The 15186-nt window shown below is 35.7% G+C and overlaps 3 protein-coding genes across 5 annotated transcripts; all 3 read left to right on the top strand.

The window, feature by feature from the left end:
* The first annotated feature begins 4062 nt into the window (after nucleotides 1-4062).
* Nucleotides 4063-7256, top strand: LOC109167727. Its single transcript, XM_019316837.1, has 2 exons — nucleotides 4063-6254; nucleotides 6928-7256. Exon 1 carries the CDS (start codon nucleotides 4309-4311, stop codon nucleotides 6226-6228), a length of 1920 nt encoding a protein of 639 aa, XP_019172382.1. The 5' UTR covers nucleotides 4063-4308; the 3' UTR covers nucleotides 6229-6254; nucleotides 6928-7256.
* A 1083-nt stretch (nucleotides 7257-8339) lies between these two features.
* LOC109167728 (ferredoxin--NADP reductase, chloroplastic-like) lies at nucleotides 8340-10165 on the top strand. Of its 3 annotated transcripts, none has more exons than XM_019316840.1 (6): nucleotides 8340-8568; nucleotides 8835-8920; nucleotides 9038-9134; nucleotides 9230-9307; nucleotides 9684-9741; nucleotides 9839-10165. In XM_019316840.1, exons 3-6 carry the CDS (start codon nucleotides 9096-9098, stop codon nucleotides 9886-9888), a joined length of 225 nt encoding a protein of 74 aa, XP_019172385.1. In that variant the 5' UTR covers nucleotides 8340-8568; nucleotides 8835-8920; nucleotides 9038-9095; the 3' UTR covers nucleotides 9889-10165. The 3 variants fall into 3 exon arrangements, with proteins under 3 accessions (XP_019172385.1, XP_019172383.1, XP_019172384.1); XM_019316838.1 differs by having other exon boundaries at nucleotides 9033-9134; XM_019316839.1 differs by having other exon boundaries at nucleotides 8340-8575; nucleotides 9033-9134.
* Nucleotides 10166-11977: 1812 nt separating this feature from the next.
* On the top strand, nucleotides 11978-13030 carry LOC109167705 (cold shock domain-containing protein 3-like). Its single transcript, XM_019316797.1, has one exon. It carries the CDS (start codon nucleotides 12110-12112, stop codon nucleotides 12830-12832), a length of 723 nt encoding a protein of 240 aa, XP_019172342.1. The 5' UTR covers nucleotides 11978-12109; the 3' UTR covers nucleotides 12833-13030.
* The last annotated feature ends 2156 nt before the right edge of the window (nucleotides 13031-15186 follow it).

Raw genomic sequence — 15186 nt, 5'->3', positions numbered from 1 at the left:
TCTGACTATAGTGAAAACCCTGAATTACCAATTTTACTCCTCATTTTAACACCCACTTAACACCAAAACTAACGGATGACCATTTTGGCTTAAAATTCAATAGTCGAAGGACCACTTTGGGTGCAATTAAAAGTCAAGGAACCAGTTTGAGAAAAAGTCATGGTCGGAGGACCATTTTGAGAATTAACTCCTTTTACATATTACCATATTTGATACTCATTACCATATTTGTTTGCTTACTTTTATTATCCTATTATTGAGATCAAATCTTTTAGTAATTACAAATCTCATTATTCTTTACTCATTTACTTTTGAACAATGGAAGAAATAGAGCATTTCATAAAAAAAAAAAAAGGAAGAAATAGAGAAAAAACAATAAAAGGTCATTGTAAATGCATTAAATATGAAATTTTAACACACACATATTTTAATTTTAATGATTTATTTATTTTTATTTCAATTCTTATTTACTAACAAACCAAGTGACTCGTTTTATTTAAACTCATTACTGTTACCAAGTATTTGATCCGTATTATGTCATTATCTTTATGATTCCAATGTTTGAAACCAAACACACCCTAAATTATCCTATGCAAAGGCCCTTGTGAAATCAAGGTCACCAATTACAAATTGTTATGCTGAAATTATATTATCCTCATCGAGGATTTATTTTTATTATTTTTTGAATTTTTTTGCTTGTGCGGAGGAAATAGGGTGTAACATGGCTTATAAAAAAGGCGAGGAAAGAAAAGAAAAGAAAAGAACTAATTTTTTTTTTTTGAATGCTACTAGCTCTATTACATTGTAGTATCTGTTCATATACTTTCTCAACCTACTGAAACACAAAGAGCCAATAACGCCTCCACTGAGGCTCGAAATCACAACCTTCCACTTGGAAGTCCACCCCGGATACCATTAGACCACATAGTCCTGGTCAATTCAATTTTTTTCCCTCGAGTTTTCTAGAAAAAAAAAAACTCGAGAAAAAAGTTCTTTTTTTTTTTTAAGAAAACAAAATTGGTGTGTGTTATCCATACCAACACGCGATGGAAGAGTTGGTTGGTTACTAACTTGCGATCACCTTACTTTTCTTCTTCTTCTTCTTCTCCTCTACCCTTGCTAAGGGGGTGTATTCAATCATGACTCTCATTGAGTTTTAAAGACTTTTATGAACTTTAAAAGTTTGGAGGTATTCAATTCACACTTTTAGAGAGTCTTTAAAAGTCAGGCGGTATTCAATCACGATTTTTGAAGAGTCTTTAAAAGTTATGTGGTATTCGATTAAGACTTTTAGAGAGTCTTTAAAAGTCATGTGGTATTCAAAAAGTTATGAACTTTTGTAGACTTTTTAATTTTAGGACTTTTGTAGACTTTTTCTTCTCAAATATAAATAGTTGAAATCCGACCATCAACCCCAAGATTTCAAAATTTTCTTTCTAACAACTTTGAATGTTTTCTCTCTCTATTTAAACTCTATTTTTTCTCCATATTTAAACTTTATAAAACTATCTAAATTTAATAATAAAAAAAAATTCTTCTCATTATCCTATATTTTCCTCATACCTAAACTCTACCAATTTTTCTCTCTCCTAAACTTTACAATCTTTCTCTAAAAATTCAAAATAATATTATTTTACTTCATTATTGCTTGTTTATATTGATTTTTTTTTCTATGAATTTTTTATCCATAACTTTCTCTAATTCTCCCTAAATACATGAACACAGCAAATTTTTCATCGTCAAATTTTAGTATATGTTTCATAATATTCATATAACTACTAATATATTTTGATTCTTATATATTCTTTTTATGTTTATATTCATAATATATATTTTTTCTTTTTTTTTTTTTTAACAACAGGTTACTACGAAGAATTTTATGATATATTATAAACGTTTTGTAAGAAAATTATAAATGATAAGAATCAAAATCATTGAAAGTTTGTAAGGATGTATTCAATTTAGAATTTCAATGACTTTTGTAGACTTTTTAAAATAAGAAGTTGATAAAAGTCTATGAATGTTTTTTATATAGACTTTTATAGAGTCTTATAAAGTTTTAAAAAATTTTGAACGACTCTATAAAAGTCAATCAAAGTTTATTAAAATCTATCATTTTAAAAGTTTTTAAAACTCTACAAAAGTCATGATTGAATACACCACCCTAAGTGACTTGACAAAAATCCAAAGCAATAATCTTAATCTAAAACTTGTTTAAGTAAATATTTATATTTATGGCAAACATTAAGAGGCAATAGAAGGGTAATGTGTGGTCATGTTCAACCCACCTCATTGGAATACCCTGCTATGATTTGATGACAAATTATACTATTAATCACTAATAAACGTTCATTTTTAATATACTAAATGTTTCATTTTTAAAAGTATTATATATTTATTTAATTTTAAATAATATATTAATAAATACAGAGTAAAAAAATAACATTCAATATAATAGTGGAATTAACTGACAATTGAAAGTTATTGTCATCATAAATAAAAAGAGATATTGCGCACAGAAGAAAATTATTCTTAGTCACATATTCTTGCGGTCTAAAAGCTAAACATATTTCATCACTTTATTGTCCATTAAATTTCAACCAAGGTCCCTGTGCCTCACATTTTTTTTTTAATACAATTCCACTCCCTATTCTATTTTTATAGCTTATTTCATATAATAAAAATAAACAATATTTCATATGAATCATATTAATTAAAATTTGTGCTACTACATAAATGATGTATACCACATTACCACACAACTACTCATTACAAATTGCGTTATTTGTATCCTTAAAATACTCCCACACTTGAGAACAACAATCCTACATCATATGCTGAAGGACAAAGACCCCTGGCCAATGCGTTGGGCGAATGCAGGGAGGTGGTATGAACGAGATTGGGACATTGAGATTATGCATGTTTATCGGGAACAAAATCATATGACAAGGTTAGCTTGTAAAAAATCCATCAAGCGCCAACGAGAATTTATGCTATTCTAGTGCTTTGAAAAGTAATGAAAAGCTATAGTTGCATAGATTGGGGTGTCCCCCCATATGAACTATGAACTTCAAAATAATAATAATAATAATAATAATAATAATAATAATAATAATAATAATACACACTTTATAAAAGTAGATTTTACTACTATATCATTATTTTGTTAATCTATTCCTTTTTTTTTTAAAAAAAATGTATTTCAATAATTCCAATTCGTTATCAAAATATAATATTTTTTTGAGTATTATATATTGACTCTATTACAAGGTAGTATCTATTTTATAAATATAATATAATAATACTAAAAATAACATTTAACTTTTTTTTTTTAAAATAAGCTTAAGGAGATTGATGGTTTTAGATTTTGCCATCCTTACAATACATCCACACTTTTTTTTTTTTTAATATTGTGAAATAAACATGTCAGCTTCCATTTGACACTCATGACAAGTGCAAAGATACTCTTAAGAAATTAAAGGAGTGGTTGAGTTGCCAGAGTATGACTCTTATACCTAAAGGTCACGACTTTGATTCTTGTCAACATCTTCTTCGTCAAGTTCGTTGCACATGATATTTTTAATGCAATTTACTTTTCATGTGTCATTTGTGGGTTGTTACACAAGCACGGTGTTTCCCTAACACACACCTTGTGTGATTTGCGAGCTATTATGTAAGAGCAGAGTTTACCCATTTCATATAATTTGCAGGAACAAAAACATAGTTTACTCAATACACATCCGCACATAAAATTAAAAAGAAAAAAACAATTTATATTAATGCATTGAGTTGCTAATATTGGGAACCTAGCGGGGGACCAAATGAAATTCCTTCATTAAATTTAGTTATTTAAACATAAATTTCTGAGTTTTTTTTATACAAAAAAAAAAAAAAAATCTTTGTATCTCATAAAAATATCTTCAAAAAATCAACAGTGGAATTGTGATATAACTAAATTTAATAATCAAAAAAGGACGCACCTAATTGAATAATTATTCAATTAAGGACGCACAGAAGGTATATTAACAGCTACGAGTAAGGCTTATAAAATGAAGAAGAAAAACACGCCTTTGACCTTGTAAACCCCGTCTTCTTCAAACTTCAAAGTCACCTCTGAACAACTCCATTGCCTAACCTCTCTAATCTTTCCTCCATTTCAAGGATCAGACACAAACCCATTTCCAATTTTCTCTTTTTCTTTCACTTCTTTCTGATTCTTGAAATACTCAAGAACCGATTCTGGGTTTGAATTGGTGAAAAGTTGGGGTTTTTTTTTTTTTGTTTCTGGGTTTTGCTCTGGGGCCTTTAATGGCGGATTTAGTGAAGCAGATCTTGGCGAAGCCGATCCAGTTGGCGGACCAGGTGACCAAGACCGCTGACGAGGCTAGTTCGTTCAAGCAAGAGTGCGCTGACATAAAGTCCAAGACGGAGAAGCTGGCGGCGCTGCTACGCCAGGCGGCGCGTGCTAGCAACGACCTGTACGAGCGCCCCACGCGGCGGATCATCGACGACACGGAGCAGGTTCTGGAGAAGGCTCTGGCGTTGGTCCTCAAGTGCCGCGGGCACGGCGTGGTGAAGCGCGTTTTCACCCTCATCCCCGCCGCCGCCTTCCGGAAAATGCAATCCCATTTGGAGAATTCCATCGGGGACGTGTCGTGGCTCCTCCGCGTCTCCGCCTCCGCCGACGACCGCGCCGACGAGTACCTCGGCCTCCCTCCCATCGCCGCCAACGAGCCCATTCTCTGCCTAATATGGGAACAGATTGCCATCCTCTTCACCGGCTCCCTCGACGACGCCTCCGACGCCGCCGCGTCGCTGGTTTCCCTGGCCCGCGACAATGATCGCTACGGGAAGCTCATCATCGAGGAAGGCGGAGTCGGGCCACTCTTAAAGCTCTTGAAGGAAGGCAAGCCGGAAGGCCAAGAAAACGCGGCGAGAGCCATCGGGCTACTCGGCCGCGACGAGGAAAGCGTCGAACACATGATCGTGTCCGGCGCCTGCCAGGTGTTTGCGAAAATTCTCAAAGAAGGTCCGATGAAAGTACAGGCGGTGGTGGCCTGGGCCGTGTCGGAGCTCGCTTCCCATTACCCAAAATCCCAAGACCTCTTCGCCCAGAACAACGTAATCCGGTTACTCGTTAGCCATTTGGCCTTCGAGACCGTCCAGGAACACAGCAAATACGCCATTGTTAGCAAAACCACTTCAATCCACGCTGTGGTTTTAGCCAGCAATAAAACCACAAATGTCAATCCTAATCTGAAGGTTCATGAGGATGATGAAATGAAGAAAATTACCAATCCTCTTGGGAACAAGAAAGCCAGCAATTTCCAGAATGTGATTGAGACCACAATGGCAATGAGAGCTCAAACAAAGAACCCCACAAATGGGGTTAATGTTAATGTTAATCATCAGCACCAGCATAGTCTTTCTGCTGGTTTAGGGTTTAGTCAAAAAGGAAGGGAATTTGAAGACCCTGCTACCAAGGCTTACATGAAGGCAATGTCTGCAAGAGCCCTTTGGCATCTTGCTAAAGGGAATTCCTCGATTTGCCGAAGCATTACTGAATCCCGAGCTCTCCTCTGCTTTGCGGTTCTTCTCGAGAAAGGACCTGAAGACGTGCAGTATAATTCAGCTATGGCGGTGATGGAGATCACCGCTGTGGCCGAGCAGGATCCCGACTTGAGGAGGTCTGCGTTCAAGCCCAATTCCCCCGCCTGCAAAGCGGTCGTTGATCAGCTACTCAGGATCATCGAGAAAGCAGACTCCGATCTCCTCATGCCATGTATAATCTCCATTGGGAATTTGGCTAGGACCTTTCGAGCAACCGAGACGAGGATGATAAGTCCATTAGTAACTCTGCTCGATGAGCGAGAAGCAGAGGTGTCTAAAGAAGCCGCCATTGCTCTAACTAAGTTCGCCTGCAGCGATAATTATCTCCGCCTCGATCACTCCAAGGCGATCATAGGCGCTGGCGGCGCAAAACACCTGGTTCAGCTCGTGTACTTTGGAGAGCAGCTAGTTCAGAGCTCGGCACTCGTTCTGCTATGCAACATTGCAATGCACGTCCCCGATAGCGAGGATCTTGCACAAGCCGAGGTGCTGACAGTGCTCGAATGGGCATCGAAGCAGGCAAACCTCTGCCACGATGAGATGGTCGAGACGTTGTTACTCGAAGCCAAAAGCCGGTTGGAACTCTATCAATCCAGAGGGTCAAGGGGATTCCACTGAATTTACCAAAGTGAAGAAATTCTATGGTATTGTAAAAACTTCTCCCTTGATTAATTTTTTCAATTTGTTTGTTTTATGGAGTGTATATAAGATAGGTCCTTTTCTGTAGCACGATTTAAACAAAACCAAAAAAAAAAAAAAAGTCACAATTGATTACCAACTATTGTTACTTGAAATTTTAGAATTTGTATGTTTGGAGATCATGTACCATTCAATCTTTGAGGCAAAGGGAAACATGCCTTTTCAGTTTTGGAAACTTGGAAGAAGAAGTCACATGTTTAGTGCCAAGAATTCAGCAGAAAATGAAAGTTCTTTAGACCCAATGTTGTGTATTGGACACAGCAAGAAAGCTTTGAATAAAAGGCAATGGTATTTTGTCACACACCTTTTGCAACAAGTGTTCCCATTCCTATTATCCCCACAGAAAACAAGAAAGACATTCTATTTGGTGGAAAGGCTGAACCTTTCAGCTTCCCAGCCTGGATTATATTCTGATTGGTTCTGTCAAACTATGTTGTTTCTTGTTGAGATTAACGAGAATAAGAAAATAACAATGTCAGAAAGTAAAGAATACAAGAATTACGTGGTTTGGCAATGTGCCTATGTCCACGGGAGCAAAACTATTCTTTTATTAATTGTGATGATGATTCCATAGGCCTGCTCCATTCCTTATATGAGACATAATCAACGTTTTTGAAGGGTTTGTGGCTCAATACACACTAATGGATATATTGAGAGCGGGTTGGGAGCAAACCGACTTGAGGAGGCAGAGCAAGGCAACCCAAACCAACTTCCGAGGCCAAGCGCCATGCTTGGCTTCGGCCTCGCCCTCGGCGCCGAGTGTGGTGAAGTAGGCGGACATGGTCAAAGTGCACTAACTGCCCACCCATTTCTCATGGACAGTTACGGATGAATTTAGTATATATTATCCCATTGTCTTGTTAGGACATCATCACCTACATTATAATGACATTAAGATACTTTGCCATTATCATTTGTTCCTTTATTATTGATATTGGTTAATTCGGGCTACCGGGGTTAATTAATTCCATCACACGGGAAAGGAATGAAATCCAGCATCACAAAGTCAAATATAGACTAAACATAAACCATATGGGCATTAAACAATGGCATTCTGGTTGGTGATTGTTTAGTTAAAGAAAGGTGTTGGTTAGAAATGATTGTCCTTTTTGTAATGACTAGTGAAGAACAGATTCAGGATGCAAATGAGGCTTAGGCCTCTCTTTTACAAGTTCTCTTTTCTTTTCTTTTTTTGGATTGTCATTTTACTATGCAGTGTATAGAATCTTAGCTGTTTTTTTTTTTTTTTTATTCTTTGGCCAGTCTGGGCTTTGATATCCATGTATACATGTTGGCCACTTCTGTTTTGTGCATTCTATCCTCTCAATATTCTCACTTTCATTGTTCTGATTAAAATAGGCATTAAACAAACAGGCAATCTTTTGTTCTGTAAGCCAATACTTAATGCAGTCAATGGTTGTTTAGCAGTTCAAACCTGAAAATCTACTAAACAAAAACAAAAACAAAAACAAAAAACAAAAAACAAAAATCGAGAGAGGGTATAGGATGCCCTACTAACTACATCTTTCACCGTGTACTTGGGATACAGATTGACCAATCCAAAAAAAAGTGATAATCTCCTCCACCAAGGCTCCAGCTAACAGCAATAGCACTCTCGAGATTGTGATGTAATACTTTTTTTTACATCTTTCACACCTTCTCCTGCAGTAATTCAGCAAGTGGAAGCCATGTAAGAAAATAAACAAGAATCTGACCCCAAGACAGGAGTACATTTTGTTCCATTTAAGATTCCTCAATCAACAGCATAGAGAGGAACTAGGTTCCAAAGCACCTTTGTTCGCTGGAGCACAACAAGTCCCCATTCTTGATTCTTATGATGAAATGCAAATGAAAATTTTAACATCTGGACACTGCAAGAACACTAAAGTTGCCCATACACTTTCCTTGTTTTTAACGTGTAACCACAATGTTACAAGTTCGACTTGGCCTTCTTGGTTTGAGAGTTGGTCAGCTAGGTTGGTTTACTTTCTTGTGGTCCTTTAACAACTAAGGTCACAAGATGAGATTTACCCAGTGCACGCTCTAGCTAGGGTAGTGGTTGCGGGTTTCTCTGGTCATCCAAAAAAAAAAAAAGGCTGTTGGCATTAAGCTTTGATTAATGTATATGTTTGGGGTATTTTATATTTAGGGGAGGTTCCATATAGAGAAGGAGAATCTATTGGAGTTGATGCTAATGGGAAGCCTTACAAGCTGAGGTTGTACTCCATTGCTAGAAGTGCCATTGGAGACTCCAAAACTGTATGCTGTAAATTCTCTTCTTAACATATATAATTCGAGATTATCTCTGTGGATCATTTAATTTGATGGGTATTAAGTTACACGGATTCTAGGATCTTGCATGTTTAATTATAGTATATTTAATTTGTTCCCATTTAATGTGATCGATATTCACTATATATAGCTTGCTGATATGCAATCGACATAAGATTTTTGTTTCAAGTCTGCTCTTTAATTAATTAGTTTCCTGTAAATGGAAGTGGTTCATGTTTAAGGTGTGCACGCAGGTTTCCCTTTGTGTCAAAACTCAAAAGGCTTGTCTACACGAATGACAAAGGCGAAATCGTTAAAGGAGTTTGCTCAAACTTCTTGTATAAGAACCATTACATTAATATTCATGGACCCTTAAATCTTTACACGTACACCAGAGATGAATTCACTTATTTTATGGCAGAAAAGGAGTAGTTTCTGGTGTGGATTGTGCAGCCATGTAGCTTGAGAAACCTGGAGCAGAAGTGAAGATTACTGGGTCTGTTGGCAAGGAAATAATGCTGATGCCCAAGGATCCCAATGCCACTATCATAATGGTATATATATATGATCAAGTCAAAAAGCATATATTATATTCATGGTTTTCCTTAGTGTTGTTGCCTTAAATTTGGAATTTTTTGTGTGTTTGTAGCTTGCTACTGGAACTGGGATTGCCCCTTTCCGCAGTTTCTTGTGGAAAATGTTCTTCGAGAAGCATGAAGATTACAAGGTAGTTGCACAAACATTAATGTTTTTCCTTAGTTTACCATCCTCAGTATCAACACTCCCAGTCAAGTTGTAGACTTGATAACCACAATATTACAAGTTTAACTCCCCGTAAGAGTTGGCTATTGGCCTAGTTATGAAAGCTGACTATTGTGATTTAAATCGGTCAACTATGGTAACCCACCCAGATTGGATCAATTATGGCAACTCAAGACTGTTTTACCTCCTATTCTTTGTTAGTTAAGATTATAATGCTAGATTTACCTTCGGTCTTTTGTTAGTTAAAGCCACAAAATTGAATTTACTCGGTATACATTTAGAGGAGTGATTGTCAGTTTCCTAAGTTTTAATTGACTGGGTTTTTGAATTGGGTGGTGTAGTTCAATGGTTTGGCGTGGCTTTTCTTGGACATTATGACTTCACTAGCTGCTAAAGATGGTAACAATATGTCGACATTCTAACACCATTTTCCCTTCACGTTTCATATATGCTCAAAAACGCATATAAATTCATCGTTCTCATATTCAATTCTTAGGTATTGGCTGGTTTGAATACAAGAAGCAGTTGAAGAAAGGCGAGCAATAATGTTCTTTTTGGGCTTTCTTGTACAAAACTCCACCCAACTCTTACCTGGATGGTTTTCTCCGAATTCATGTAGATAGGTAACTTTTTTTTTTTTTTTTTTTTTTTTTGTAATTTATTTTCTTTAAATTTTTTCCCATTTTCTTCAATTCTAGATCTTGAAGGAGCTTCCATTTTTATGCGAATTTTAGTTCTTTATAATTAAAATTTTTGTATACACTTCTTAATAAATATGAAGTTATTTGATTTGTAGACTAAGTGTATATTTATATGATAAGTTTGATAACATGGTGGGATAATACAAGTTCTATGCTAGTTTTGTATATGAACTCCATGTAATCTAAACTCTAATAGTAATGTGTTTACTTTTTAAAACTTACCTTCAATTTCTTTTTTAAAAAAAAAACTTACCAAATTATTTATCATCTATAATTGAGGAAGTATATATATATATTTTTTGAATGCTACTGACTCTATTACATTGTAGTATCTGTTCAAATATACTTTCTCAACCTAATAAGCACAAAGAGTCAACAACGCCTCCACTGAGGCTCAATCTCATGACTTCCCACATGGGAGAGGTCACTACATGCCATCTGAGCACAAGGTGCTTGGCTAATTGAGGAAGTATATAAATGGTGAAAAAAGTAAAATAGGTTGTGGTTCGATGACATCACATTTACATATTGTATTTGAAAATTTTAAAATATAACATGTTAATTTTATGTTTTAATTAAAATTTTGATAATATTATATTCAAGCATGAGTTTTGTATATAAATATAATGGAGTCACTTTCAAATTGTTACACATTGATTATTGAAAAGGGAAAGGCTAAATAAACCTTTAAATGATCTAAATTATGCATAACTTAAAAGGGACAATTAAGTGAATGAAACATGAGTATTGTATTAAAGACTATAGTAATATGAAATTCCCTTTGTTAGTTCGTTTGATTGGAAGGGTATTGAGATTCTCAAATTTTATTTTTAATATGTTTTTTGTAACATTCATGAGAATCACATCTCCTCATATACTACTTGGGTTGATGTATATATGCATATATAATTAGAATATTACCATTAATTATCTATAGAGCATATGAGAATTATCCTTTTACACTAGTATAATGATATATAAAATTTTACAACATATATATTTTAAATATTTTTACTTTTAATATTTTAAACTATTCATAACTCAACTTTTTCATTGAGCAAATTTCATACTTTTAGTCATAGATTATTATGACGTTGTCATAGTTAATTGTACTCCTTGAATTTTATTTTATTATTACATCTTCAACTTTTATTTGTTTGTCACAATTAATAATACGTCCAAATTTCTATAATTTATCATTCAATTTAAAAAATTTTTACGTGAGAGGGGGAGAAATTATATGTTGGGACAATATATAGATTGGAAAAATGACATTTTTTCTCCTGAATTATAGGCTTATAGCACCTTTTCCATTGAGTTATTTATGTATCCACATTTAATACCTCAATTATTTTAAAAGTTACAGCTTTTCTCTTTAAATGGACATTCATACCCTTAAAACAATTAGAGTTACAATTATTTCAAATATTTTTCTTCTCCAGCGAATTATTGCTTATATGTAGAGATGATTACAGTTTGATTTGAACCGAACCGGACACAATAACAATCGAATTGAAATAATAGGGATGGTTCTTGTTACGATTCAGAACTGGAAAAAAAAAAGTAAAATTTATTTTTTATATAATAAGCAATATAGTATTGTACCTAATATAATTACACAAGTATTATTGATTTTATATAATATTGTTGACATTCATGCTAAGTGCTGATAATGTTTATGCCAAATATAATACAACACCAATGTTGATTAATACTTCAAAATATTTCTTTATGAATAAACATCTTGAGTCAATTAGACTGATGCAAATATGGAATATTATTTATTTAAGTTAGAGATTTATTATTAGTAGTAGTTTGAATAAGATTGTGAGTTTTGTTGGTAATTAATTAATTTAAAGAATAATGCGTAAAGGAATTTAATTTAGGGGGGAATGTTATTTTAGAAAAAGGGGCCAAAAAAAAAAAAAAAAAAAAAAAGAGGCCCATATTAGGGTTTGGATCAGCCGTCTATATATTCGCCCCGAGTGTACATACAGATACATACACAAACAGAAGCACGCGCACAGCTATTAGGGTTTTGAGGGTTGTGGTTGATCTGTTGATCAATGGCTGTGGAAGTGACGAGGATGAGAGGGACGGTGGTGATGTTCAGTAACCAGAAGGGGTATGGATTCATCAAGCCGGAAGGCGAGGGCGAGGGCGAGGCTGAGGGCGAACAGCTCTTTGTGCATCAGACGGCAATCAAATCGGAGGGCTATCGGACGCTGCACGAAGGCCAGGAGGTGGAGTTTGATGTAATCAAGAAGGGGGATAGGTTTCAGGCCATTGATGTGACCGGACCTAATGGCGCGCTGATTGAGGATAGCCGTGGCGGCGGGGGTGGCAGGGGGAATAGCCGCGGTGGTTTCGGCTTCGGAAACGGTGGCGGTGATGGTTATAATCGGAGGAACGGGAATGGATACAGAGGCGGTGGCGGCGGAGGAGGCGGGGAGTGTTATAATTGTGGGCGGACTGGACATTTAGCCAGGGACTGCGACCGGAATAGCGGCGGCGGCGGAGGCGGAGGTGGCGGCGGTTGCTACACGTGTGGTGGATACGGTCACATGGCGAGGGATTGTCCAAGTGGCGGTGGCAATCGTGGAAGCGGTGGTGGAAATTGTTTCAAGTGCGGCGAACGAGGCCACATGGCTCGGGACTGTCCCAGCGAGAATGGCGGCGGCCGTGGAGGCGGCGACGGTTATGGGAGGTTTGGCGGTGGCGGGGCAAACAAGTGCTACCACTGTGGCGAACCAGGACACTTTGCTAGAGAGTGCTCCAACAAAGACTAATTTTATCTGGTCATCTCTTTTCTATCATCTTCCTCCGAATATTTTGAACATAATATTTTTTCCCGTTTGTTTCCCAACCCTTTTGGTTGGTTATAAACATCAGTTATTGGCTTTTCAGAATCTTCTTTTTCATAAGTGGCTTATCAGAAATATTGCTGTCTGTTTTTGCTTTGCTTCATGTTCTGCTATCTTGTCAAAGAATGCTTTTCGTGTAGATTAATATACAACTGAATGTGTTCTGTGTATATGTATTTGCTCTTAATGGTTCGTGAGCTTAGCATAGCACATTAGACTTGATAGGATGACACACTCAACTCTCAATTCTCTACCTTGTATTGTTGTCTCATTTGTCATTCTGCACAATGCTACAATAGTGGTTTGCTTTAATATGGTGTTTTCAATAGGGGCTGCATTTGCTTGGGTATATTTGATGGCAACATAAAACATCTTTAATATGATGTTTTGAATAGGGTGGCATTCACATGGGTATGTTTGGTGGCAATGTAAAACCTCAAATCATATGAATAGAAGATTGGTGATAAGTTGTGTCATATTGTTATAGGGGTATATGCATCATGTAGGAAAGGTCTGAACTTTCTTATCATGTATAAGGTGTTGTATACTATTTGAGGCAAGTACTATCCCTTTTATGATATGAATGGTCTAATTTGGAGTGTTAATAGTGTTGGGTTGGGTAGTTAAAGCATCATTCTGAAGTTATACTATGTTTTTTTTTTTTTTTTTTTTTTTTGGTTTGGAAGTAGTTTCTGGTTATGTACCCTGTCTGGTTCCAATTCTAAGGATTGAAATAGTGATTTTAATGTTATTACAGTTTATAGTGTTTCATTTTAGCTTTTACTCATAGTATAGGCTCCAAGTAGCTACTCAACATAGCTACCCAAGAGTAGTGAGTTATCAAAGTCACAACTTGGATTCCTTCTTAGTGTCTCCTTCACTCACAAGTTCATTGCCTAACCCTGCCCCTGACTTGCTTGAGTGGATAAAAGACCTGGAGTTAGAATGTTATGAAGCCTTCTTTGCAAGGCTTTTTGTCTGGGCTATTGGGAGGAGCGACTTGGGGTAGCTACTATTTGAATTGGCTCCGTTTGTTATTATTATTATTATTATTATTTGTGACAGATATTTCTATTTCTGAAAGCAATACCAAATTCACTTCTTCCAGTAGTGTCAAGCTGTTATTGCAAACCCCTAAAGGGCCTATTTTTATCTATGTTTTGATATCAACCAATTTCAAGTTTTTTGAAAGGGTCCATTTATAGAAACTATGCTCCCATCTCTGCTTTGATTCATATGCAAAGTTTTTTGTTTAAAGTATTCAAGCTTCAAATATTTATAATGAAAACTAGTGGTATTCTGTGCATCCTGGTTCATTGCATTCTAATCCAAAAATTTAAATTGCCTTAAAGAACACACTTTTGCATAATTGAATGCATCTACGAACTTTTGGCATTGAAAAGGGGGGATATGGCAGGTATGTGAACTTGGGTTGTGGCTGGTGAATTGACATTGACCAGGCTAACTTGTCTACATGTTTAGTACTGCAAGGCTAACTTAAATCAAAGTTAACCCAGAGTATGAACACAAACAACCATGTTAGTTTTACTTTTTTCTTCTGGTAAATAATATTTGTCCTTTGGGGAGTGTCTAAGTCTCTAAGATGGGCCTGCTTGTGTTTTCCCTGATCACTAGAATGAGTAAAGCCTGCTGTTTTTTCCTTGAAAAGTGGTTTCATGTTATGTAGAACCTTTAGTAAACTTCAATTTAGGAGATTTCTTTAAAAAGCCTGAAGAAAGGGCTTTAGAAGTTACAGATTTCTGGAAAAAAAAAAAAAAAAAAAACTAAAGATAAGAGACTTTAGCAGGTTTTGTATTTATTTGTTGTTATTACCTTTAAAATTACCTTTTAACTCAATTCACCTGAAATGTTTCTTCAATTATTACTGAATTGAGTAAATTTTGTATTCGTTTTGAATCCTATTACTATTATTCAATTGAGTAAATTTTGTATATTCGAGGGATCATTTTGAATCATATTGGATTGGATAGAATGAAAAGGGGAGGGGTTATACCTAAGAAGATGAGAAATTCAAGGTTTAGAATAAAAAGTGGGATGAACTTAAAGTGCACATGTTATGTAATACCCACTCAGAAATTGAATGGTATGCGTTTGTGTTGATTATTCGAGATGGAGAATGGAAGAATTGATGTATGCAGGGGAGAATCATACATATTAAAAGGGAATTAGAATCACTTTTCTTTTTGCTCTTTAAGTAAGCAATGGTCATTAGTGGGTCAAACCCTAACAATGTCTAATAGATCCCTCCACCACTTGAA

The sequence above is a fragment of the Ipomoea nil genome, unplaced genomic scaffold (genome assembly GCF_001879475.1).
Source record: "Ipomoea nil cultivar Tokyo-kokei standard unplaced genomic scaffold, Asagao_1.1 scaffold3169, whole genome shotgun sequence".
Lineage (NCBI taxonomy): Eukaryota > Viridiplantae > Streptophyta > Magnoliopsida > Solanales > Convolvulaceae > Ipomoea > Ipomoea nil.
This window is presented reverse-complemented; position numbering and strand designations above follow the sequence as displayed.

Excerpts from the sequence above, each read along its gene's own strand:
- LOC109167727 (XM_019316837.1), top strand. The coding sequence starts at position 4,309 with ATGGCGGATTTAGTGAAGCAGATCTTGGCGAAGCCGATCCAGTTGGCG.
- LOC109167728 (XM_019316840.1), top strand. The coding sequence starts at position 9,096 with ATGCTGATGCCCAAGGATCCCAATGCCACTATCATAATG. Across the intron at positions 9,135-9,229 it reads CCAATGCCACTATCATAATG|CTTGCTACTGGAACTGGGAT; the intron begins GTATATATATAT and ends GTGTGTTTGTAG. Across the intron at positions 9,742-9,838 it reads TTCACTAGCTGCTAAAGATG|GTATTGGCTGGTTTGAATAC; the intron begins GTAACAATATGT and ends TTCAATTCTTAG.
- LOC109167705 (XM_019316797.1), top strand. The coding sequence starts at position 12,110 with ATGGCTGTGGAAGTGACGAGGATGAGAGGGACGGTGGTGATGTTCAGT.